Below are 27,650 nucleotides of genomic sequence, written 5' to 3'. Positions count from 1 at the left end.
ATAAAATTAAAATGTATAAATAAATTAAAATAAGACTTTAGTTTAGTGGTAAATTTAATGTTTTACTAAAGCGATTGGCATGGGTTTAAATCTCTCCATATGTGTATTTTTATTGTGTTTTTAAATAAAAGACTAAAATAACTTTGAATAATACAATTTATTTTAACTACAAAAGATAGTTTCAGTAATTTATCTAATTGAATTGGTGTCCTATTAACTTGTGACACCAACTCATCATGGACTTAAATAATAGTATAGATTAATAAAAAAAATTTTAATAATGTAATCAGATTATTTGGACCAATATCAAAACAAACTATATCAAATATCTAAAGTTTTCAATATGTGAATCCAAAATTAAACTAAATATAGATTAAGCTGTGCTTGATATTATCATCCAAGACTTGAAGGGGAGAAGTTCACATAAATGATCGGACATATGGACGCCAATGCCACGCCAATCTCCTTATCTCTTTATCTTCAACAACATCCACCCTTCTCTCCCTTCATCTCTATTATTATTATCTTATAAGAAAGGAACTTGATAGTTCCATCTTTCCTTGTCATGGTGTTTTCACTTTCCTTTCAAAATTTATTCTCTCAACTTAAAGTAGGAAAATTCATAAGCGTTAAGAATCAAACCTCACCATTCTCAGACTATCTACTTTCCTAAAAAAGTTTACCAAACTGAGATATATATTCTTCATATGTAATAATGTGGAGATGAGCATTAGTCTTTGTAGTTAAACTTCAGACTGGATAATTGAGTAAAGTGGCAATTTAAAATATCTTAAGAGTTTGATGGGTCAATTTGGGGGCTCACTTTTGCTGAATATATGTGTCAACCTCAATTGTTTTCCATTTATACTTTCACTAATCAGTGCTACTCTATCTACTACCTTCGCCCAATCAACTCCATACAAATTTCAAAATATAAATCCTCGTCTTTTTATCAATAATTAGAATATCCCCTACCCACTACGCTTCGTAATATCATTTTTTATTACTATATTAAGATTATGCAAATAAACTAAAACATGACACATAAAATATTTATAATAATTTAAACATTTAAGTTTTTTTATAAATTATACCATAATTACAAATTATGTACAATATGCCATAATATAAAATACAATATGAATCTTTTAGTGTAAGTATAAAATATTGAGTTCAATCTCAAGTAAATTCATTCTCCTTTCTTAATTATTGAAAAAATACAATACCAACATGGCATTAACAAATAAATTTCTAAATTAAATTATTATAAAAATATATAAAACATATCATAAAATCACAAGTCCACAAACATCTCTAAATTCGCATAGAATGAATGATATAAAAAAACACAATATTAACATGTTGAGAGAAATATCAAAAACAATTTTTATAACATTGGCGTGTAAGCCAAAGGAGATCACCATTCCCTTAATTTTTTTATTAAGCACAACAAAAGCAACAGAAAAAGTCCCAAAAACAACACCAAAATAAAACGAAACAAGATAGGAAACCTAAAAAAGCCTAAAAGAAATTCCAGTGCAAACAGCTCCCAAACACGCAACCACCAGGATAGTACCGAACAAGAACAAGGAGCCGTTCAGAAAATCTTTTGGAAAGCACTACCCATAGCCAAAACCAAACAAAATCATCTATGATAGTGGCTCCAAACCAATTGAAGGAGGCACCATCAAGCTGGAAAAACAAAGATCCCGACACACATAGAGATCCAGAATCCTGTCCGAGAGTCAATGAAAACATCTGCAAACACCAAGAAACCATCGAGATTCGAGACTCCCACGCTTCCCCCAATAAAACCAGATCCTGACCGCCGCGAAGCTAACCAGCATGAGGTCTTAAGGAGGAGGTCGACTCTCCCAAATACATACCGCATCGATCCGTCTCCACGGCCAGAAGAGCGAACTCTGGGATCCCCCTTCTTTGAATAACACGGCCCTCACCCTGGAGGCCCTTAGTAGCCAACAGGTGGGCCACAGAGTTTCCCTCCTGGGGAACATGGAGGAACTGACACAAATGGAACTACCCGATCAAGCCCTTGATGTAACTGATGTAATAACTGATTCGTCATAATGATGAGAATAAAGTTTGCTAATCACAGTGAGAGAGTCTCCTTCAAAGATCACCTCTTGTAAGCCCAATTCGATACCCAATCATATAGCATGGTAGCAGGCCAGAGCTTCCGCAGCAAAAGCAGAAGGTATTTGCGTGGTTACTATTGATGTGTTGCCAACTACAGAACCAAGATTATCCTTAATAACAATCCCTACACAGGTCATCAACATAGGCGCATGGAAAGCAGCATCAAAGTTCACTTTTAAGCAAGAACCTTCAGGAGGCAGCCAACGCTTAGGTCCAATCAGACGTCTAGGCAGCTTCGCATGCACCGCGTCAAACTCCAACAGGTAAGACCACACTCTATAGATAATCTCCTGAATTTGAACAATTGTATTTTCACGCACTTGCCTATTCCTGACATGCCAAATTAACCACAGAGTACACACCACTGATCTGGAAATAGAAATGCTATGCACAGTAAAATCATATAGCAACCAATCCTGAAAGAAAACATCAGTCAATTCACTAGGCCATGTAACATGCAGCTCTGCCCAAACACACGACGTCGAAATGCAGTCCCGAAAAATATGTTCCAACGTTTTAGCTGAGGCCATGCACCGAGGGCACAATGGTGATGCGCGAATCCGCTTGTTGTAAGATTGTAATAGCTAGGGATAAAATTATGGAAAATACGTGACGCTGTTATTTTTATTTTTGCCGAAAGTTGCATCTTCCACAGTTTGTTATAAATATGTTAGTAAGGGTCTGTAGTTTCAGTAGCGTCTGATGTTGTAAGGAGCCGTAGCCATTGCACACTGAATAGTCCCACGACATCTCAGTGCCCTACACCACAAACTCTGCATAAGCATCCCCAGATAGGGGTATACACAACACCTAGTCTGCTAAAGTCCTACCCAATAACAGGTAAGCCTTTGCGTATTCCACTGTCGCGTAGTTTGATCGATAAAGTCTGAAAAAAAGATGGACTAGGAAATAACTCCCATGTGTTTTAAATGGCGACCAGGTAAACTCGGGATCCACACATCGTCTCAGACCTAAATACTTGTGCCTACACCCATACGCCAATTGAGACCCAATTGCAACAACCCCTTAACGACCCAAATGCTTTTCAAATGTAAAAAGGGTAAGTTCCGAGAGATGCATTTATAAAATCATAATTGGGATAGTATTTTAGCTTTTAGAGCTTGCGCCAATAGTGTGTGAGGGTGTTTAATCAATTGCCAACCCTGCTTGGCCAAAAGGGGTACATTAATTTTTGCCAAAACACAAAAACCCAAACCACTAGTAGACTTTTGGTCGCATAACTTTGACCAAGTACACCAAGAGATCCCTCTTCGCCCTCAGAACATTTCCACCAAAATCAATTAATAATGCTTTCCAAATCAGAGCAAAAAGAAGTCGGTAACAAAAAATAAGACATGACAAATGTAGGGATAGATTGTAAGACACTTTTAATGAAGACTTTTTTTTCCATCTTGTGCAATGGCTGAATGCACCAACTATGCATTTGGGATCGCAAACGATCCTTTAAAACCTAAAAAACCCTCCTCTTATCATGCCCCACCATGTTAAGGAGTCTCAAGTAACGCTCAGGCTCTGTAGAGATCTAAACCCCCAAAAAAGTGACAATTGAATCCATAACAGATCCATCAATGTTTGAATTGAATAGGATAGAAGACTTTTTGAAATTTACACACTGTCCCGAAGACCTTTCATACTCCGCCAAAATCTGTTTCAGAATCAGAGCATCCCCCAACCATGGCCTCTCCAAAAAGAATATAGTTATCCGCAAACAAAAAATGCGACACCTAAGGTCCACGCCAACTAATCTGCGCCCCACAGACCAAGTGATCCTGATTCGTATGTCGCATCAAAGAAGAGAGTCTTTCACAACAAATAAGAAAAATATATGGACTAAAAGAATCACCCTGTCTAAGACCCCACCTTGGAGAGAACTCACGACCTGCTTCACCATTCAAAACAACCAAGTATGAAACAGAAAGAACATAGTGAAGAAAAAGATTCACCTAATGTCGGCAAAACCCCATTCGCAAAATCATGAGTTCCAAAAAGTCCCACTCAACCCAATCGTAAGCCTTGCTCATGTCTAACTTCAAAGCAAAGTGTCATTTCCTCCCTCTCCTCTTTTGACAAAAAGAATTAATAATCTCATAAGCTAGAATAATGTTGTCCGTAATCAGGCAACCAAGAACGAAAGCACTCTAGGCCTCGTCTACACACAAATGCAAAAATTGCCTGAAACCTATTAACCAACACCTTTGAAATGACCTTATACAAGACAACACATAAGCTAATACGTTGGAACTATTGTATGCAAGTAGGAGTGTTGACCTTTAGTATGAGCATTAAGTTTGTGTGGTTGATAGCATCTAGGGGCAAACCTTCTTTCAATCATTCCAGACAAAAAGCACCAATATCGGGACCAACTATATGCCAATATCACTGATAAAACAAAGCAGGAAACTTATCAGGTCCCTAAGCCTCCGTTGGACCCATTGATTTCAAAGTCAAGGAAACTTCCTCCAACGTGAACCGAGCTATAAGAGCAAGATTCATAACCGTGGTGATATAAGCCCCAACCCCTTCCAAAATATGACTTGGGTCCCCAATCCCTTGAGAGGCGAATAAGTGTTCAAAGTAAGTAGTAGTCACGTCGACCAACTTTGCCCTGTCTTTAACTAAGTGACCATTATCCTATATCAGACAACTAACCCGGTTGAGTCGTTTCTGTTGATTAGTCGATCTATGAAAGAACCATGTATTATTGTCACCTATTTTCAACCAATCCACCCTAGCTTTCTATTCCCAATACAATTCCTCTTTATCAATCTCTAAATTTAGGTCAAGTTTCGCAGTTAAAAGATCTAGAATATTCTCGTCATCTCTGTCCCCCAAATTATAGGCCATGACACGGTGATGGAAACGATTGAGTTGGCCACCCCTACCATTACGAAGGTCAGCCATCCATTGCTGCAAACCTTGACACAATATAGCCAAATGTTGCGGGACACTACCCACACAACCCGTCCAAAGATAACAAATCTCTGATTTTCAAGTGTCCTCCAAAACCCACCAAGCCTCAAACCGGAAAGAACGAACAACAGGACGGTAGGAACAGACAGTATCAATCGGAAGAGGGTAGTGATCCGAAAAAATATATGGCAAATACCGTAGAGAGAAAGTCAGAAAACGAGCCCACCATGTAAAATTCGCAACCCCCTATCTAAACGCTCTCAAATGTTGTTTGTCGTAAAGTTTTCGTTCCCACGTAAACTAGAATCCTTCAAACTCGAGATCATCCAAGCAACAATCAGACAAGACACCGTAGGATATACGGTTTTCATCATGCAAAGCACCTCTAGTCTTTTCAAAAGAGTACAATATCTCATTAAAATCACCACACACCAACCAGGGCAAACTCTGATCATGCCCAGAGACCGAAGTGTATCTTAAGCTACAGACCAATGTCTCAAATCAAGAGAACCGTAGAAACCTGTAAAATGCCAGTACGCATCCGTAGCAGTCTCTTAACATTCACATCAATATGAAACCATGAAAAACTTCGTAAATCCACTAGAACATCCGCCCGTCAACCTAAACTAAGACCCCTTCGCGTACCCTCCGCCGACATCTTAATGCCATGTATGAACTCACATCAACGTTGCACCTGAACCATACGATTACAATCTAATTTCGTCTCTATGAAGAAGACGATGTGAAGATTGTACAGACGCAACATATTTCAAAGCCTACGAATAGCCCGCAGACTCCTCAACCGACGACCATTCCAACAAAAGAACCTCATGACTGCCGGTCAGCCTACTCATTGGCGGCCACCGATATATTCAAATGACAAGCAGTAGATCACCCATCTCTAGCCCTTAGTAAATTCGAACCCTCAGAAAAAAACCCAGAGGAATAACCAAGTCGTTGTCTCTTTTTGATATCAATCTCTGTAAAGGAGCTTTTTCCCCAAAATCGAATGGAGACCCCTAAGAAACGGAACCAGTGAGGTATTCAGCAAACCCACGTCTTAGAGGTGCCCGAAAGATCCGTCCTATGAGAAACGTCAAGATTTCCTTTTCACAACCAAGTTATGTCCATAACAGCGGCTCGACGTCCCACCGCTCTTAGAGAAATATCCCAACCCATATCATCTGCAGTGACTTCTTTTACCAAGGGAATGGGGCAGAAACTGTCGCCATGGCCCAATTGACTACACAAGAAACAGAACAGTGTGAGCTTCTCGTAGTGAAACCGAACATAGACAAATTCCCTAGCAAAAAGTTGAATCTTCTTCCGGCGCTTCAAAGGGCCTGAATATCAACTCTGACCCGCGCAAGAATGGAGCAACTCCGTGAACAGCCTGTTGACATCATACTCTTCAAAGAACCCAACAAAATTCACCAGTGCCCGAGCAACAGCCTTCGAAAATAGTCCAAGCGATAGATTGTGAACCTGCACCCAAAAGTAGGAGTAGATCAAAGGTACCAATAGAGGGTCCTCACTATGATTCAAGCAATGGGAGACCAAAAGATGGTTGTTAAAAGTCCAATGTGCTCCTTTAACAACCTGATCAAAATCGACACGATTAAAGAAACGAAAGAGAAATCATTTCTCCCCTAAGTCAGTAATTTGTATTCCTCCTAAAGGATGCCACAATTTCGTTAGAGTATTGCGCATATCAGGGACGTGTGGCACACTAGCAGTAGCAAAACAACCCACAAAACAGAATTCATACAAAGAATGTCGACCAGTGGAAAGCCCTAGGAGATGAATCACATCCTCCTTCGCCTCCGTAATTCTCAGGGCAGCCAGATTGTCTTCTATTGTCATACCAAAACCACGGCCAATCGCCCACGTAGAACCCACTTAAACCACAAACTATCAACAATCACCGAAAACAGTAACCAGAAATAGCACAAGAAAGAACGCCACAAGAACCCACGTGCTAACGAAGTAGACAATTACGTGTCAAAAACGACAAACCGTAAAAACTTCAAAAATTTTTAGTGCTCTAATTTTTAGAGTTCATCTTTTGTTAACTTTTTTTAGCGATCTAAGTGTTCAAGAACGCTGGGCATAAACCTTGTTTTAATGAAAAGAAAAGAATAATACTTTTTAGAATTTTGCTTAGCGCCTATTTTGAAGATATTTTTGTATTATTTATATTTGTTTTATGGTTCATGTTCAGAGTTAACAATTGCTCTTCCCAACAATGTCATCTCCAAGCTTCGAACCTACGTCCTCCTTTTAGGGAGTGCAATGAGCCTCATCATTGCACCAAACCACTTATTAGTAATTTGAAGATACTTTGTGAAAATAGGATTAAAATTTTAAATTTTAAATTTATATTTATGTATGTAAAGTATAAAAATTTGTATGACACGTAATATAAACGACAAATAAATCACTACAAACTAATGCATAAATGTCATGTAATCTCACAAAAGAGGAGGACAAATTGATAGTAATTGCAACATTGGAATAATTAAGAAACAAACTAAATATGAATCAACTTGATCAAATTGTTAAAATTTGCATCCTAGCCTCACCATCATCAAATCAACATGACAATAAACATTGATCAACCAAGAAAAAACTACCAAAAGCCCCAAGAAACCCACCGCATCAGTGATGCACAAAAGGCCAAGTCTCAAATGGCCTATTATTCTCCTCATCATCTCGAATCTATCACAATTACTATGATCTATTACAAAGTTTTAACTTTGACATATATATATATATATATATATATATTTTGTAATTTAAAAAATAATGTATTGAATTATATACGAGAAATTATAGTATTTTTATTATTTCAAATATTTGTTACAAAATAATATTTATAAATAAAATAAAAATTATTCAATAATTTAATAAATATTATTATAAACTATAGTTTTAGATTATAGGTTAAGGAAAATTTTATCTTACTTCGTGATCAAAAAATAGGTTTGAATAATGATTTAATTAAAAATCCGAATAGTTTTAATGAAAAATCAACTAGTATTGTAATCAAGCTCAGTTATTTTGCAAGAAATAATTGTATAAATTAATTTTTTTCTTTTAAAATACTTAAAAATTGAATATAAAAAACACCAAAGCGTCAAATAGTATGTAGTAAGAAATCAAAGATTTAACCAGTCGGAATTAATGGTTTGAAAACTAAAAGGCAGTGCTTGTTTTGTGGCCAAATAGGAGAAAGCCCTATTTTTGACATAGCATACTTGTTGTTAAACTCATTAATTTCTGATATCCCGGCTTTGAATCCAAGAGACAACTGCTTTTAATTAAAAAAGATTATAAGTAATAAAAGGAAATGTGTAATTTCTTGCAATTTCAGTGCATAATTGGAATATAAATTTTTAGTTTTAGAGTGTGTTTGATAAACTAAAATTTAAATGTTGAAAAATTAAGTATTAAATTTTACTGCTACATTTTTAAGTGTTGAATTTATATTAAAAATTGTTTGGTCAATTAGTAAATATAAGTACGGAATATAATTATATTGTTTGATAAAAGTAAATATATATCTTTAAAAATTATTTATTTCTTACTTTTAATCTTATTAATATAATATTTTATATTATTTTAAATAGTTCGAATGAAAGATAAATATGATACTCTGAATAACTCTTTTTTAAAAGTAAAATGATAATTTATTTCAATTTTTAATAAAATAAAATGAATTTAATATTTTCTACATTAAAATAATAAATTATCGAAATATAATTTTAAATCAATAATTTTATTTACTCAAAATCAAATTACTTCTTAATAATCACATATTTATTCAAATACAGAATTTAAACAATAAACTATGCTATTCATCAATCAATTAATGAAAAAATTCTTCAATTAGTTTTACAAAAAAATTGAAACAAAGAAAAAAAAAGGCAAACTAATAGCACTTTTACATCATTTTAACATGTAAATTATGTTAAAAATCAAATTTAATTATATTTTATAATAAATTTAAAATTTCATACAATTTTATTGTAACTAAAATCTATTAAAACCGTCGATTGAGTCTTAATTCGATTGGCATGGGCATTGTTGTTAATGTAGGAGGACGTGAGTTCGAATACATTAAATCACATTATCTTCTTATTTATGGTTGGGGAAGGGCTATGGTAGTTTTAGACATTGTGTTCAAAAGAGCAGATATAAAATTGTCAAAATCAAAATTTATCTATATTATAATATTTATCTTAAAAGATAAGATAAAAATTTAATATAGATGTTTTAAAACAATTTATTTTAATAATTTAAGCTAGTAAAATTTATATCAAAATTTTAAAATTTTTCTTAGTATTTTTAATGATTTATCTTTAAGGCTTTTACTGGATAAGAAAAAGTGATAATATAGTTTTTTAATTTTAATTTTAAATATTTACAAATTAGATAAAAATTTAATCTGGTTTCTTTTGAACAATTCATTCTAATATTTTGAATAACTTGTGTTAATAGTAAAATTTAAGAGAATAACAAATTTAGTAGGATAAGATAAATTTTAAATTATTAAATTTAGATTTTTAAAGATTTATTTTAATATTTTTAACAGTATATTTTAAACAATTAAATTTATCTCAAAACTCTAAAACATTTTCTTAATGTATCCTAATAGTAAATTTTTAAAATCAAACAAATATATGGTAACTTAATTTTAAGATAAAATATTTATTTAAATATTAACTTTAATTATTTTTAAATTGTAATTAACATGAGGTTATCTATTATTATTTAATGACATGTGGGTATCTTACATGTTCCAATTCGATAACGTTAATGGCTATTACGTAAGTTTTAAAAGTTGGATGGCGAAATATAATCTTGACCAAGGTTCAGAGATAGCGAGTATAGTTTACCTTTTTTTTTCTTTTAATATCTCAAATGGGTTAACAAAGGAGTATAAATGATTAAAAAGAAAATTTTTAAAACAATTTTTTTAATTTTTTAGAGTTAAGAGTAAATTCACAGCTTTTGTAATTTTTGAGGGCAAAGTTATTGAAAATTTCAAAATTATAACTAAAATGGCAAAATTTGTAAACATTGAAGATTAAATTTGTTGAAATTTTAACATAATTTTAATATTTTAAGATTTTTTTAATTGTTAGAATTATTGCTAAGAAAAATTTTAAAATTAAAATGATATTTTGAATCAAATTAGTGTTCTATTCATCATTTAACAAATAAAATTTAATGGAGATGTTAATTTACTCCTTTCAAATGTATAAAGGTTAATTAATTTATTTTTTAGTAGAGGAATCAAAATACAATCTGTCTTTAAATAGAAGTAAGCAATTAAATACACGTAAACTATCACGAGAAGTACCACATCAGTGTTAATAAAATTTTAACAACGTAAATTTGAATAATGAGATGAAAGAAAAAAAAAGAATTCAGAGGAAAATGATAAAATTGATAAATATGCATATTATTAAAATGAAAGAAGGTTGGAACCCGATCCAAGCCCAATCAACATTAGGTTCCAATGACGGATCTAAATCAACAACCCGAACCGACTTTCTCTCTCCTTTCCAATGAGCGCAAAGCCCTAAGTTTTTGCCTTCATTTTCTGGAACTGAATAACTTTTGTAATTTTTGGCGCATCAGTTTCACACTTTTGAACAGGCAAAATCAATTGCTGCAATGGCCGCCATCGAAACCCTAGCCTTTACTCCCCGTCTGCTTCCGTCTAATCCCCTCCGGTTCTCTTCTACCGTTTCCGTCAACCTCAACCCCAGATTCTCCGGTTTCCGTTCAAAGTCCATTTCTCTTATTGGCTCCACTTCCCGCGTCCGTACGCTCAGATGCACTTCGCTTTCATCATCTCCTTCTATAGGTACTATTACTTCCCTTCAATCTCAATCTCAATCTCAATAAAATAAATTATTTTTGAATGATTCTGTTTTGTTCGCGGGAGCATGCAGTTGACAAAGATGTCATTTTCCTTTCAATTTAGATTAAAATTACTAATTTCAAACCCCCCCCCCCCGAATAGTTCAATTTATTGCCTGTTTGCCTTCTTCAGTGAAAGTAATGTATATGAACTTTTAAAGAAAAAAGTTTTTTTTTCTATGATTTGAATGTTCACCAGTTGATCAGTCAGTGAAATTTCGAGAAGCTTCGAAGAACGGGAATTTAGTTCCTCTTTACCGATGTATATTCTCGGATCACTTGACGCCGGTGATAGCATATAGATGTTTAGTCAAGGAAGATGATAGGGATGCTCCGAGCTTTTTGTTCGAGTCTGTCGAGCCTGGTTTGCTGGCTTCCAGTGTTGTAAGTTCCTTCTTCGCGCGCCTGTTATATGTTTATAGGCTACGGTTTAGTAATGTTTATGTTGATGTGTATTTTGGGCTAATTCGTGTTAGGGAAGGTATAGTGTGGTTGGAGCTCAGCCAAGCATTGAAATTGTGGCTAAAGAAAATATGGTTACAATTATGAACCATGAGGAGGGGAGTAAGATAGAGGAGATTGTGGACGATCCAATGACTGTTCCACGGAGAATTATGGAGCGATGGGAGCCCCAACGTATAGATGAGCTTCCAGAAGTATTTTGTGGTGAGTAATTTGGACTTAATAGCTTTAGCTTCAGCTGATGTTCACCATAACCCCTTTTGGTTTTTTGTGTGAAGGTCCTGTCATCAACTTTGTTTTTGGATATTTCTGATCTTGTTTTTTTTTGTTTTTCTTCTTTTTGTCTTTCCATTTCTATACGTGCTAGTCTAAAAAATCACTCTGGAGTCGTACTACTTTTTGACATTTCTGGAAATATTTAGGTGTCACGTCAGTTTTTGATGGATAAAATAGAAGAATGGAAGGCTTTTGTTATTGAAGACACCAACTTATGGTGTAATGATACAATGTCTTTGTTCAGGTGGCTGGGTTGGTTATTTCTCATATGACACAGTGCGGTACGTAGAGAAAAAGAAGCTTCCATTCTCTAGTGCTCCCCTCGATGACCGAAACCTTCCAGATGCTCATCTAGGCCTCTATGATGATGTCATTGTATTTGATCATGTTGAGAAGGTATTTTACATTGTCCTATAGTCTAAGTATAATTTCTTTCTTGGTGTGTCTCATTTGTTTTATCGGCAAGGGAGTATGTCTTTAAGCGGCATCTCTTATTTCCTTTAGTGTTTCTCAAATTTATGTAGTGGAATTGTGTATTACTCTATTATATGTCTTTAACTTAGGTCTGTTTCAAAGGCCATTACAATGATGCCTACATTCCTGTGATTTTCACTTCTTTTTTCCCCTTTAGGATGACATTACGCATCTTGATATGTGGTCTTGGTTTAAATTATAGTTGAACTTTATGGATATTTTTGAGAATAATCTTGGCTTTGATTTATTAACTTGTTGAACACAGAAAGCATTTTTGATTCACTGGGTGCGGTTAGATCAATATTCTTCAGTTGATGAGGCCTATAATGATGGCATGAAACGATTGGAAACTTTAGTATCTAGAGTACATGATATAGATCCGTGAGTGATTGTTTCTTAATGATCCCATACCTTTCTAAACATCTTTTTCTCTTTATAATTTTTTTGTTTGTCAATTTCAGCCCAAAGCTGCCTGCAGGTTCAATCAAGTTGTATACTCGTCTTTTTGGCCCAAAATTGGAGATTTCAAGCATGACAAGTGATGCATACACAGAGGCTGTGTTGCGGGCTAAAGAGCACATTCTGGCTGGTGATATTTTCCAGATTGTATTAAGTCAGCGTTTTGAACGTAGAACATTTGCTGACCCATTTGAAATATACAGAGCCCTCAGGATTGTTAATCCAAGCCCATACATGACATATTTGCAGGTTTTGCCTCCTTATCCTTGTTGGAAATGCTTTGGTTAATTTTGATATTCTAGCTTTTCAAAACATTTATCCTTTGATCAGGCTAGAGGGTGTATACTTGTTGCTTCCAGTCCGGAAATTCTTACACGTGTGAAGAAGGTAATTCTTGCAGTATTAGAATGAGTTCTTTGACGCAATAATATTTTTATGTCCAGTTCCTTTTTATCTTCTGGTTTGTTAGTGTGAGGTTTCCCATTTCATTGCCCCTCATTCATGATTGGCAAAAGTGTTATAACATTAGATTGCTGTAACTGACATTTATATCTTGTTGACAGGGAAAGATTACTAATCGACCTCTTGCTGGGACCATTAGAAGAGGGAAAACACCTAAAGAAGATTTAATGCTGGAAAAAGAACTTTTGGCTGATGAAAAGCAGTGTGCGGAGCACATTATGCTAGTTGACTTGGGGAGAAATGATGTGGGAAAGGTTTATTTCTCTAAATTTTCATTGAAGTAGTGCAGAAGTTCTAATGTTTACTTTACTCAATTTATGGATTTGCAAGATCACATTGGAAAATATATAGAATTTTGCAGCATTGTTAGCAACTTAGAATGTTGAGACAATCATGTTGGCAATATACTCTATTAGAGCTTTGATTATAGTTTCCATTTTATAAACTGGCTGTAAGATTGGACTTATATTTGTGCAGGTTTCCAAGCCGGGATCTGTTAAGGTCGAAAAGCTGATGAATATCGAACAATATTCCCATGTTATGCACATCAGTTCAACGGTATGATTTTTCTTTCTAGAAGTACATATATGGCCTTCACGGAGGAGATGTAAACTTTAAGCTTTCTGCCATTATTCAAGCTGCTTTACAATGCTTATTATGCTGCTGTTCATTGTTGTTGTGACAATTCTACATCAAATATGCAGGTGACAGGAGAGTTACTTGACGATTTAACTAGCTGGGATGCTTTGCGTGCAGCGTTGCCTGTTGGAACTGTTAGTGGGGCACCAAAGGTTTTCCTTCTCACCGACATATTTCTATTTCTAGTGGTGGTCATAAGCTTTGCTTCATTCTGGTTTACTATTTTCTTACACTGAAATACAGGTAAAAGCAATGGAGTTGATTGATCAATTAGAAGTTACAAGGCGGGGACCATATAGTGGTGGGTTTGGAGGCATTTCATTCTCCGGTGATATGGATATTGCTCTCGCACTGAGAACCATTGTTTTTCCGACAGCGACTCGTTATGACACTATGTATTCATACAAAGACGCGAACAAGCGTCGAGAATGGGTTGCTCACCTGCAAGCCGGGGCTGGCATAGTTGCAGACAGTGTCCCTGCTGATGAACAGAGAGAGTGTGAGAATAAAGCCGCCGCTCTTGCCCGTGCCATCGATCTTGCAGAGTCTTCATTTGTTGATAAATAATGTCTTCTCAATACTTCTAAAATGAAGTGTTTGGCCACTTTATCCTTGACCGTTGGATTTTTGTATAGAGGGGGGCTTCTTTCTTTAGTCTATACTTTATCCGCGCCCCTAAAACTTTTTATAAATATGGTAAGAGTATAAAAATGGTACTAAACTATTGACTTCATTTTATTTTGGTCACTGAATTTTTTAAATTTAAATATTTTGGTTACTGTTGGATATTTTTCGGAAAATTGATGTGGGATTTTGGAAATTTTCACTTAATTTTTTCAATTTTCTACATGGGTAAGATTCATTTTCTTGTAATTGACTTTTTTTTATTTATTTATTATCATCTCTTCGTTTTTTTTTTCTTCTGTTTTCTTTCTTTTTCTTTATATCATTCCTTTCACCATAGAAACCCAAATTGTCGAACCTTTCTCCAACATTTGCCGACACTACCGTCAACTGTCAGCCTCTTTATCGTCGTCGAAACTCTCTCTCTCCCCCCTAAATATTGTTTATAATATGTATAACCAATTTTAAAATATTATTTATTTAAATTAGGTCTTATACTAATTATCATATTTAAAAAAAATTAAACATTGTTCATTTAAATTAAGTCTAATAACAATTATCATATTTTTAAATTAAATTTATATATTATTATGTTTTATATTATTAATGAAATATTATAAATTTATATTAAAAATAATCTATATTGAATTTTCAAGTGCAATAAGAAAACTAGTAAAAGTATATAAATAAAAATAAGGATGTTAGTTTTATTTATTTAAAATTTACTGAGTCATTTAATTTTTACATATGTTTGATAATCTAAAATTAAAACAATTAGATAGAAATTTTTCTACAAAAAGTATAGAAAATAATAAATAGATAAGAGTTACTTATCACTTAATAAAGAACATTTTCAATTAACTCATTTTATTTTATTTTATTCAATATCATATTACCTAAAAAACTTGAAGTTTAAAATCTATTTATTTTTTGTTTAGAATAAGGTGAAATATGTAAAAATTAAGGATAAAATATAAAATATGATTTTTATAATTTAAAATTTGTATTTATCAAACAATATATTATATTTTGTAATTAAGTATGAGTTTTATAACTTAATTCTTCAATTTGTCAAAAAACGTTAGTAAACAGATTCCAATATGCTTCATAAGATGCAAGGAATAAATGAGTTTTCATATATATTTCTTTTCTTGGTATAATGACTTATTTCGCTCATCATTTTTCACAAAAATATAATTTAACTTTTAATTTAATTTTTACTTCTCTTAGCCCTTAAATTAACACTTTTGTTAAAATACCTTAAAATGGATGGAAATACTAATGTTTGTTGTTAACTTTATCAAGTGACATTTCACATATATACCATATCGACAATTAAATAATTTTTTTAAATTATGAAAATTATAGAATATTGTTATAATATTTATTGTTAAATAAATATTATACTTTTAAATACTTTTATAATTTTTAAATACTTTTTAATTTAAAGAATAATTAGTTGTTGACATGGCATAAAATTTTCATCTATTTTAAGCATAAACTTAAAGAATTAAAAGAGATGAAAAATAATAAATAGGGAGTGAAATAGTTTTTTTTTTGTTTAAATTAGAGGGGCAAATAATCATTGTTTATATTTTAAAAAAATAATTTGAAGGTGCCGTTAGATCCGGGTAATTTACCAGAAAAAGCCCTTTTTTTTAAAATTTACCGAAATGGGCCGATTTTTTGATTATTTACCAGAATTGGCCATTTTCCGCAAAATCGCGTCCACATCAGCGCGATGTCAGGGTACATGGCAGGACATCGCGTCCACGTCAGCGCGATTTGCTGACATGGACGGAAATCGCGCCCTAGGGAAAGCGATTTGCTGACGTGGCATGAATAGTTTATGTTTTTAAGCTTGAAAAACTTTGAAAGGCCATAACTTTTGGCTCGGTTGCCCGATTGAGACGATTTTTTTTATTTCGAATAAATTTTCGAGATCTACGCGCTGACAAACTACTTAGAGATGAATAGGGACTAATTTGTAAAGTATAGTTTGTTAGTTACGAGTATAGGGACTAAAGTGTAATTATTTCAAAATTAGCATGAAATTTTTGTATTTAAGATTATTTAAATGTTATGGAAGGATGAAATTGAATTTGAATTGAAAAACGAAGCTTAGATTTGAAAATATGACTATTTAGGTTTTAGGGACTAAATTGAATAAAATGGAAAATTTTAGGAAACTTTCTCAAAAGTGGAATGAGTTGACTTATACCTATAACAGGATGATATAAGACAATTCTGTAAAAAAATATCCGGTGTTTACTTCAAATAAATAAGGAAAATAATGATTTGAATGTTTCAAAATTCAATTTTAAACCAAAAAAATCAAAATTTAGGGGCAAAAAGGATCTTTTTCGATGAAAACTGCGACAAACCGCCTTTGGCAGGTTTGTCAACGCGTAGATCTCGAAAAGTTATTCGAAATCAAAAAAAATTCGTCTCAATCGGACAATCGAGCCAAAAGTTATGGCCTTTCAAAGTTTTCCAAGCTTAAAAACATAAACTGTTCATGCCACGTCAGCAAATCGCGTCCCTTAGGGCACGATTTCCGTCCATGTCAACAAATCGTGCTGACATGGACGCGATGTCCTGCCATGTACCCTGACATCGCACTAACGTGGACGCGATTTCGCGAAAAATGATCCATTCCGATAAATAATTAAAAAATTGACCCATTTCGGTAAATTAAAAAAGCTTAATTACTGGTTTTATAGCATAGCAAAAGTCGTCATCTCCACGCTCGTAAGTACAGATCCAAAACGAGTAAGTCCTTGACTCCCAGTCCAATTCTTCTCTCTTAAAACTTTAAAAGCAATGGAGAATCTATGGCGAGCCGCAACGCGTCAGGATCCGAATCCGGAAGACTACGAAGGCGTCGATTTCTGGACCAACCCCGAACGAGCTGGTTGGTTAACAAAACAAGGCGATTACATCAAAACCTGGCGACGCCGGTGGTTTGTTTTGAAGCGAGGCAAGTTGTTATGGTTCAAGGACCCTGGCTCCGTCACCCGCACCTCCGCTCCACGCGGCGTTGTATCGGTGGACCTTTGCCTCACTGTCAAGGGAGCCGAGGATACCGTCAAAAAGGCCTTCGCTTTCGAGCTCTCCACTCGAGATTCAACCATGTATTTCGTCGCCGATACGGGGAAGGACAGAGAGGATTGGATCAATTCCATCGGTCGTTCCATCGTCCAACATTCACGATCCGTTACCGATTCCGAGGTGGTCGATTACGATAGCAAGACCCGGTAAATGTGCTTCAAATTTCCCCTCTTTTAATTCTGATGTTTCGTTTTTGTAATATCAATCTGAGCTTGTCTTGTATCAATAAAGTTGGTTGCTTCGGCTTCTTTTTGTGCTTATATTTTGAGTATAATTTTTTTTTTTTTGTTCGTCTTAGCAAAAGTTCTCAAATATGCCTTGTGTTGCATTCACCACTTAGTAAAATAAAACCCATCACTCAACTCCCATTGTTAGCTAAGAATGTTTGATTTGTTTATGAAGCTATGCCTCCACATCATTAATTCATGACCCACAACTAAGAAACCAATTATCTATTTCTACAATTCAAAACCCAGAACAGTTTGACTGAACATTGTCTTTTATGGAAAAGAAGACCCCATTGTTAGGAAAACATTATGCGACATTTTTGGATTATAAGCAGTTAAAGTTTTTGTGACCATAATAACTTCACTAATCTGCTATTGTCCTTTCATTGTTAAACGCAAAGTAGAGAAACAATGAACCCCATCAACGCCAACAACCCCTGTTTTCACTCGAAGTTTGGCCTTTTTTTAATAAGAAGCTCCTTTCTATGGGGGAATACAGTATTAATGCTTCATGCTCAAGAAGTCACTTTGTTTTTTCCTCTACTGGAAAAAAGTTACTAGTCTGGATAAATTAATATGAGAGTAAACTCAATCCATAAACAAATTACAAGATGGAATCAACAAATGCAAACATTCTTAATGTCAATAAGAAAATTCAAGATTTCATTTGGAAGGGTTGTATATGCCTCTTCAAGATGAGAACAAATATATGGTGTTATTGGAAACTTTAGTATATATCTATAATACTATATAAAAGTAAGATAAATGGCTAGCATATTGGGGTAGGAGGAAAGAGAAAGAAAAGAAGTGGAAAAACAAAAACAAGGAAAAGAAAGAAATTGGAAATTTTCTACTTTTTTTTCATGTATTTATAGTATTGTAAATTTTATTATAAATATTATCATTTTATATATTCACATCATCCTCAAATTTTTCTACATTTTTAAAATAGAAATTTAGGTTTTTGACATATTTCTCTATGTATTAATATATAAATGTAAGTTTTATTATTTTTATATACTCACGTCATTCTCTAATTTTTAAAAAAAATAAATTTTGATATATTTGTTTATTGAATAATTATTTCATGGTCACAAGCAAAATTGAAATTTTGTCACATGCTGTATTTATTTTTAATTTTTAAAATACAAGATTCATGACAAAAGTTCAATCCTAAAACTTTTCGCCACTATTAGTGTACTAAATAGTTATTTTTGTTTCCATAAGATATTAAAATATAAAAATTTATTTACCTAGACTATCTTGAGTTTGGAAGATTTCTCTCCTTTTGTACTTACATATATATATATATATATATATTATTTAAATAATTTATTATAGTTATTCAAATTTCAATTTAAATATTGTATTCAATTCCGACATTATGTTTGATTGTTTTAAAATGCAAAATGCTTTCTTTCTTTTTTGTTTATTTTAAAATAGCTAATCTGTTTACTTGCAGATTAATTAGTGTTCATATTCGATTCATTTAATTTGTTTTCTAAATTTTAAACCATAGAGGTCGGTTCCTAAAAAACTAAGATTCACTTTAAAACTTTTTTAGACCCATGAAAATAAATTTTATTATTTTTGTTGTGAATGTTATTAATACTAATCTTTCACTTTTTATATTTTTAACTCTTTACTTTTTATCTCCTTGTAACCCCTTTTTCTGTTTATGTATTAGAAAATGAGGAGTCTAATCTCCTTATATATTATACTACTTATAATAAGGATGGAAAAGAATAAAAAGGTTTATGTATAGGTATGGAAATGATGATTCAAAATAGGTAAATAGGATGCTTATAGTTGTTGGTAAGTGCATTGGATATGGAATTGGTATGTTTATATTAGTGTGAATATGGTTTGGTCATGATAGGCATGATTTGGTCATGTTTTGGTTGAGATTTGGCGTGGATTATTGATGTTGGGTAAATTGTATGTTTTGATGTATGGCTTTGAGTTTAATTGTAGGTTCTTAAGGGTGCCTAAAGGCACTGTTTGAACCAAATTGGTTGCGCATGGAATTGACAAGTGAATGGAGGTTTTTGACATTTTTGGCAATAAGGTATCGATACCCTAGCTTAGGTATCGATACTTGAAAATTTTTATTACTTTTTCAAACAAATAGAATGCCAAAACGGTATCGATACTAGACTAAAATATCGATACTCTACATAAGGGTATCGATACTTTACAAGGGTATCAATACATTTGATTTTTACAAAAAAAAAGAAGAATTTTAAAACGATATCGATACTTAAATGGGTATCAATACTTCTTAAATAGGTATTGGTATCATATGACAAGTATCGATACCAGTGATTTAAAAAAAGAATTTTCAAACATCGAAACTTAAAACGACATTGGTACCTACCTAGGGGTATCGATGCTTGTTATGAAATTTTAGAAAATTTGCAAATAAGTCCTATTTCATGGTCGAGTCAACTAAAAAGCTGTTGTAAGCTCGATTAAAGTTTAGATTTAAATGTTTATCATATTGCTTATGAATTTATAATAGCTGTGAATGTATCTATAAATTATCCATAGTGTTTTTTTATGTTAGTTGTTTCGGCAACGAATGTGACACATTATAACTCAGACCTGACGATCGGCTCAGGTAACGGGGTGATACAATTTCAATAATTGAAACATCATCATATACATATTGTCCAAATCATATAAACATTTCATATCCATTCAGTACATCTTATTTATTCATAATTTCATATATATACCAAACATTACGATTTAGTTCATTTGAGGCCAAAAGTCACTATATTCACATCAATACAACAAACAAACAAAATAATACAATACAAATATAACAAGAATTAATATTGCAAGTTCCATATAAACTTACCGAGTAAAAAAAACAACGGACAAAACATCAATGACTAATTTGTAATTTTCCTTTTCCTTGATTAACCTTCGATTGATTCAATTCTCGATCTATATGATAATTCATTTCAATTTTTCAATTCCAATTACTTTATAACATCCTATTATATCCATATGATAGTTCAATTTTATTTTTGAATGTTCCCAAAAGTTTTTCATTTTATTCAATTTAGTCCCTAAAATCGAAATTGCTATAACTTTCACATTTGAGCTTCAATTTCAAAACCGATCTCAATTTCATCCTTCTACGGCCCTCTATTCTCAATAATTACATAAATTTAACATAAATTTCCAATTTTATGCACTTTAGTCCCTATGTTAAAAATTAGCAAATTAACTTTACAAACATGTCATTTTTCATATCTAAGCTTAAAATCTAAAAAATTCACACCAATTTCATCAAGTATTCAACAATGGAAAATTTTGAAACCTTTAACAATTTTACAAATTGGTACACGAGTTAGCTAAATCAAACTCTCAAAAACATAAAGATTACAAGTAAAGTGATTGAGATTTCCTATCAAATTGTTGTCGAAAGCTTGAAAGCCTAAGAACATATTTTTCTTTCTTTGAAACAGTGGGGAAAAAGATGGACACAGAAATGGTTTTATTTTTCTTTTATTCTTAATTGTATACTTAGATTAAAATTAACAAAACTTAATTAATTAAATTAAATTAAATCTTAATTAATCTAATACTAAACTTAATTAATCGAAAGTTAGTGAAACTATACATCATCCTCCACTAACTATCAATACTAAATGGTTGAATTTGTTGAATTGATCCTTTAACTAATTAAAAATCTATAATGACTAATTTTTACCACTTTTACAACTATATGTTTCATATGATCCTAATAATAAAAGAAATGAGTATGTGATATATGATCCCAAGTTAAAGTGGCCTTTGATCGGAATAGACCACTTTAACAATGGTCTAATTACTTAACTGATCCTTATTTCTTTTATTAAACATCAAGAAGATCAAAGGCCAAACGTGGGTTGTCGGTACAGATACATTTCTTTTTCAATTTCATCCTCCCATTTTACGCAATGTAATGTTGTTAATGGAGGCAATTTAATTGTGTGAACACTATGTGAAATTTAATGCTATGACAATTGTCCTACATGTCAAAACATTTGCATACATGTTTTGTTGCCACTTTGTGTTTTGATAATATGTATAAATATTTAGTTGTCTCTTCAAGTTTCATGTGATGGTTACTATGCTATTTCTTTTTATATATGAATAAATTATGGCCAATGGTATGTCACTTCCTGACATAATTTGGCATCTATTCGGGCCATTATCACTCCATGGGGGTGTGGCCTACATGAGCCCATATAGCCTTGAAGAATTCTAGATGGATGTAGATAGATTAGTCCACACTTAATCACTTGTATAGAATTTATTACGAGTAGTTGAGTGTTAGGACAGAGTAGATCTCCACCGTTCACAGTGATCTCCACCCTTGATATCTTAGGGATTTGCCTACCCTCATTTGTACACACATAAGTCATTTGAGTAGTAAGAGCTTCCATTTCACTCTGCCAAGTTTCTTAGGGAGGATCCGGAGTAAGATGCTCACTCGAAGGTTTATTTAGGCATACCAGCAATCGAGTTCCAAACCTAAGGTTGCATGGTTGTTCTAAGCACGAGACATGTATACAATCAATAAATCTAATTTAATTCTATAGTATCGACTCAAGTGGCATTTCACATGCTTTTATTTATTTCTTTTAAATTATCACCTATCATAATCTTTTGATGCCATGTTTAAAGAGTATTTTCAAATTACGGTAGAAGCTAAAAGTTTTAGTCACAAAATACGGAAGGAACTTCATCAATCATCATTAATTAATGAATAAAAATTTTGTTTTCTTTCTTGTGTCTCATTCAACCAAATGACAAGAAGATTATTTTAGTTTTGTTATAGAATTGTTTCACTCATTTAATAAATTTATTTTAATTTTATAAAAAATATTATTTTTCAAATTTGTTGACAATATTTATTTAATAAGGTATCGTTTTGGACATTATAAGAGTGTTAAAACTTTTCTTAAGCATAACTAACTCATGGACCTAAATAGTTTTCACCAGATTTTAAAATAGACTCAAAATTATCTTGTAAAGGAATTTTAAACTATTTTTGCAAAAGATAATTTCATAAGTGTTTGATAAAAATATTTTTAAATAAATCTCCTTGGTAAAAATTAAAATTCCATGAGTTTTAAAAAGAAAAATTTGTTAAACTACTTTTTAATTTGAATTGAAAATGGGTGAGGACACCAACAATAAATCTCTTACAACTATCATTGTTGGTCAGATTACATATGAAAAATTAGTTATGTATTCATTTCTTTAGTAGTGATATAAAGAATGGGTCAGAAATATTTTAAAGATAAGTTTAAGTTTTATAAAAAAAAATACACTTTTTTCTCTCTTTTCTTTATTTTTTGTGAAGAAAAAAAATACACGGTGTTAACGTAAGAATAGGGCAGACAATGAAGACAAAAAGCAAAGAAAACTAATGTGCTTGTAAGTTGCAACAACCTTGCAAGATTTCTAGAATTTAGGAAATCTCACGTTTACCACTTATCTGTGGTGTTGAAATGCAAGGGTAGCCTTGGTTTTTCACTACATCTTCAAAATTCCAGGGCCAGCTAGCACTTCTTTTCTCTATAGAAGTTTAAAACTTAACCACTCTACTTTTTTCTTTTAAAGATTTTACACAAAGAAAGATACATTGAGAGAGATTGGCCATGAGGAGATCGAATGCAAGCGACTATTTTGAGTTTGATACAGAAGGGGGCAATGCTGAGTCGTTTCATAGACCGTCAAACGCAGAGGTGGTTCTGCAAGATGAGGAAGATCTTATGTGGGAAGCAATCTCTCGATTGCCATCAATGAAACAAGGGCGTTTCGCAATTTTGAAAAGGACTTCGTCGGAGATTGAACATGATACAGAAGGAGAAAGAGAAAGTGGAACTGCGGAGACGATTGATGTGACGAGGCTTGATCGATCTAGAAGAGAACTAGTTGTAAAGAAAGCGTTGGCTACCGATGATCAAGATAATTATAAGCTTCTCTCTGCCATTAAAGATCGCCTTGATAGGTAACACGTTTCCGTTGCGATATTACTAATTTTGATTTTTAATTACGATTTATTCACTTCTTTTTCTTCACAATTCACAAGTTTTAATTTTGACGGCCATTTATCATTTTAAAACTCGTTTACTTCTTATTTTGATTTTTAACTTGTGAAAAAAGAGAGAGTATAAAGTAAATTTATGAATAACTAAAACCTACCAACCTAAGATGTAGTATTTTCAGAGAAAGAATTTAACAATATTGCTAAGACCGATAGTAATGAATCATGAAAGTATTAATTTTCGTTAATTATAAAATAAACATGAAAATGTCTTAATTAAAAATTCCTAAGAATCTAGAGAATAAAAAACTTGTTATTGAATAAAACATGCTAGAGTTGGTGGCATTAAATTTTATGGGTCAAAATTTTCTATGTATTCTACTTAAAATTTGAATTCAGTCATTATACTTTAAATTGGTCACTTTTAATTGTTGTACTTTTGGAGTTGGTAGTTTTAGTCCATTTATTCTTTGAATTTGAAAGTTAATATAGTAGCAGTTAAACTAGTTAAATTTACAATTAGTCATTTACTATTCATAAAGTTGTATATTTTATTTATTTTCTCAAATTGGATCATTCTCAATCAACTTAATACTATAAGAAAATTCTCACTTGGCTCTTTAACTAATTTTTCTATCACTTTGATCTTTCTACTTTTTTTCCATCATTCAAGTTAGCCCCTTAACCATTTTCCGTTAGAAAAATATGGCCTGAATGTTTAAGTCAATCAAAAATAACATGTGGAAACTTAATTCACCTTATTTTAATCCATAAAATGTCATAATGTAATTTTGATTTCTTTTTCTTGGTGTCCCCTTTTCAATCACTTAGGATGAGTTTGGATGGGCGGTGCGTTTACCTGTGGTTAGTGTAAAAACAACGGTGGCGGTGAGATTAGATACTGTAGCGACACTGTAGCGTGAGACAAAAAGTAAACTAAACGCACCGCACCGCACCCAATCGCCCATCCAAACCTACCCTTAATCCACTAAATCCAACCATTTTTCGTCTCAATTAATCATTCCACTTGTAAAACTTCTTCACCTTTCTAGATATCTCTGTCTCTTGTTCTTATCACTATTTCGCCGCACATACATATATATATATAACACTTCAGTTCACATTCCATCATTGAACTTCATTGAATAAAATGCCAACTATCTGCTATACTTCACATTCTTTTCTTATCTCCAAGCAACCACCACACCTAACGCTACAAGACAAAATACGGGTTCAACAATGTCAGGTTGAGTTTCTTTGTCATTATCAAACCCGATGAACTGAGTGATGAAATGCACATCCCAAAAAGGGAAGCAAATGGAGAAAAAAAAGGGGAAAGAATATTAGAAAAAAATGGACTGAAAAATGGACGAGTCCAAGAGATTCTTAAAGAACCCTTCGATTGAGGCCAAGATATGAAAATATAGTGGATACTTAGTTTTCCTTGGGTTTTCTAGGAAAAGTAAGCTGGCTAGTTGAAGGAGGAGAAAAAAAGAGCTTAAGGGTGGCCTTCGGTCGAAGCTTCGACGTCAAAAAGAGGCGGATGGAGTAAGAATAGAATGAGGCGGCTAGATTTCTATGATACAAAAAAATTAATTGATAGAGAGAAGGGAAGAGAAAACATAATAGAGAAAGAGAGAAGAGAAACAAATTCCTAAGATTTTCCATGAATGCTTAACTGAAAGCATGAATAGCTCTTAATGGCCAATCAGGGAAGGCAGTTAAAAAGTCGTTGCCAAGGTTGTTACTAAAGCTGTTATAACAACCCAGGTGATACCCACCATTTCACTTAACCCCTTTACAATCCAAAATGCCCCATATCACTAAAGCCTTTCTATTGCCTAAACTCATGGTTTCATTAATACATTATTTAAACAAAAATTAACTAACTTTTAAATTCCATAACAATTGGTTCCTCCTTTAAAGCATCCTTGTGCTCAAGGATGAAAAGAATGAAACCTTTTTTGTAGCTCTACCAAATTCTCCCACATGGCATCTTCTAGAAATGCATTGGTCCATTTGATCAAAACTTCAGTTACTGCCTAGTTGCTTCTCGATTATGTAAGCTTCTATCCATAGTGGCTACACTTGACATGCTAGCAAGGTAATGCAAATGTATGAGAGGATTGTAAGACCCCTCGCCTGATCTGATCGCCAGGTCCAAGTTACAAGATGCTACAACCGTTGCTGGAGTAATCATAGTTTAATACGATGTAAATTTTTTATTTAAAGATAAATTCATGCAAAGTATGATGCACACTCAAAATCGAGTCTCAATCGAGCTTATGAAAGCTCTTAAGTTGACCCGAGCAAGTAGAAGGACTAATTTGTAAACTTTTTAAAATTTGAGAACAGGTATCAATACCCATATCAGGTACTGATACCATTTTTATCTTTGATGTTCCAAAAATTAAGATAAATCAAAAGTTATCGATACCAAACTTATGGTACTGATACTTCTCTCTAGGTACTAATACATTACCTTGGTATCGATACCATTTTCACATTCTGCTACTTTTTGTAAAAAATAAAACAAGGTCAAATGTACCTATACCCTTGTAAAGTATCAGTACCCTAATGTAGAGTATCAATACTTTAGTCCGGTATCGATACCGTTTTAAGGTTAGAAGTTTGGAAAATTTAGGAAAAATGCTAAGTACCAATACCTTTATATAGGGTATCGATACTTTAGTGCCAGAATGTCAAAATCATACATTTTGGTCCTTTTTTCATGCTCAAATCAACTCAAACTCAAATGGTGATTAAAAGCACACTTCAAACTTGCACAACACCAAATCAAAACATGTATACATCATATAATCACCTAACCAAAACATTTTCAACTTGAAAAATTCACAAATCTTTTACAAATTGCACACTGCACATCATGTTCTAACTCAAATGTTTTGAATAAGCCAAAATGCTAAAATATGGTACTAAACCATACAATCAACTCAAACAACATATACTTAGTTTAACCATGCATTTAGCCTTTTCATGCCTTTCTTATTCCATGCATTTCCATTCACCAAATACTATCCATACAACTAGCCACCAATCAAGCAATTTGCCAACTTGTAACTATGACAAAATCAAATTCATTCATTCATATATACCATATTAATGCCATATTGCAAATCACACATACATATTCCATAAGTTTAGCTAACATTAAGAGACACCTATATACATGCCACATAACCGGATGTAAAACATTCAAAAGGCTACTGAAAAGACAACTGCATAGTGTGAGTTCCAAAGTGATCTGATCGACATGTTCCGCAAATGAACAAACTATAGAGAAAAGAAAAAACAATAGAGTAAGCAATTTGTATGCTTAGTAAGTTCATAAGCATAAAACATTAACTTACCTTACTTTACAATTGTACATAACATATTATTCAATTTGACAAATGGGACCAAAACATGGTAATACAAATTTACAAGGTGAGCTTTCATACAATTATGTCATATAATGAATCAACATGTAACATTTCGTTTCACTATAAATCAACATTCCAATGTCATTTTTCATAATTAATACAACTCATTTCTAGATGCTTATCAAGCTGAATTCGTTTTAATATCATTTCTCGATATATATGACCTTTTAGCCTGATGAACTTAGTAAATAAACTCGAATACACGGTAACTACACCACACCAAAGAGCACCGTAGTGCTAAACAAATGGAAGTAAAGTGCTAAATAGAGGGCATCGAAGTGCTAAACCCATACAAGCGTGCAACTATCCCTATTCACATGCCAACTGTATCCTAATCTTTACTACGTTCATACGGGCACCACTTTGTACATATATGATCAATTATTTAAAATTCAGTTCATG

At 32.9% G+C, this 27,650-nt stretch overlaps 3 protein-coding genes and 1 long non-coding RNA gene across 5 annotated transcripts in view; all 4 read left to right on the top strand.

The window, feature by feature from the left end:
* Positions 1-1,330: 1,330 nt before the first annotated feature.
* Positions 1,331-3,669, top strand: LOC105791883 (uncharacterized). The gene is made up of 3 exons (XR_001133132.2): positions 1,331-2,215; positions 2,290-2,420; positions 2,511-3,669. It is a non-coding gene; the product is annotated as an uncharacterized LOC105791883 (long non-coding RNA).
* A 6,995-nt stretch (positions 3,670-10,664) lies between these two features.
* LOC105791884 (anthranilate synthase alpha subunit 2, chloroplastic) lies at positions 10,665-14,524 on the top strand. 2 transcript variants are annotated; one of them, XM_012620177.2, is made up of 11 exons: positions 10,665-10,963; positions 11,219-11,403; positions 11,496-11,685; positions 12,002-12,153; positions 12,497-12,612; positions 12,693-12,939; positions 13,021-13,077; positions 13,254-13,406; positions 13,630-13,710; positions 13,857-13,943; positions 14,035-14,524. In XM_012620177.2, the coding sequence occupies exons 1-11, from the start codon at positions 10,771-10,773 to the stop codon at positions 14,356-14,358; spliced, it is 1,785 nt and encodes a 594-aa protein (XP_012475631.1). In that variant the 5' UTR covers positions 10,665-10,770; the 3' UTR covers positions 14,359-14,524. The 2 variants fall into 2 exon arrangements, with proteins under 2 accessions (XP_012475631.1, XP_012475639.1); XM_012620185.2 differs by having other exon boundaries at positions 10,814-10,963; positions 11,501-11,685.
* Positions 14,525-17,163: 2,639 nt separating this feature from the next.
* Positions 17,164-17,786, top strand: LOC105791898 (pleckstrin homology domain-containing protein 1). The gene has a single exon (XM_012620197.2). The coding sequence runs from the start codon at positions 17,239-17,241 to the stop codon at positions 17,674-17,676; it is 438 nt and encodes a 145-aa protein (XP_012475651.1). The 5' UTR covers positions 17,164-17,238; the 3' UTR covers positions 17,677-17,786.
* A 5,428-nt stretch (positions 17,787-23,214) lies between these two features.
* Positions 23,215-27,650, top strand: part of LOC105791912 (ABC transporter G family member 31) — a 34,076-nt gene continuing 29,640 nt past the window's right edge. The window contains exon 1 of the mRNA XM_012620220.2: positions 23,215-23,769. Coding sequence (XP_012475674.1) covers positions 23,417-23,769 — 353 coding nt within the window. The 5' untranslated portion in view covers positions 23,215-23,416. The remainder of the gene's footprint in view (positions 23,770-27,650) is intronic.

Source organism: Gossypium raimondii, chromosome 7, assembly GCF_025698545.1.
Source record: "Gossypium raimondii isolate GPD5lz chromosome 7, ASM2569854v1, whole genome shotgun sequence".
Taxonomy (NCBI): Eukaryota; Viridiplantae; Streptophyta; class Magnoliopsida; order Malvales; family Malvaceae; genus Gossypium; species Gossypium raimondii.
The sequence above is the reverse complement of the archived record's forward strand: the minus strand, read 5'-3'. Positions and strand labels throughout refer to the sequence as shown.

Bases quoted from the DNA above. Each gene is read 5' to 3' on its own strand.
- LOC105791898 (XM_012620197.2), top strand. From the start codon at position 17,239: ATGGAGAATCTATGGCGAGCCGCAACGCGTCAGGATCCGAATCCGGAA.
- LOC105791884 (XM_012620177.2), top strand. From the start codon at position 10,771: ATGGCCGCCATCGAAACCCTAGCCTTTACTCCCCGTCTGCTTCCGTCT. The intron at 12,940-13,020 runs GTTTTGCCTCCT...TCCTTTGATCAG, and splicing joins CATACATGACATATTTGCAG to GCTAGAGGGTGTATACTTGT. The intron at 13,711-13,856 runs GTATGATTTTTC...TCAAATATGCAG, and splicing joins TTATGCACATCAGTTCAACG to GTGACAGGAGAGTTACTTGA.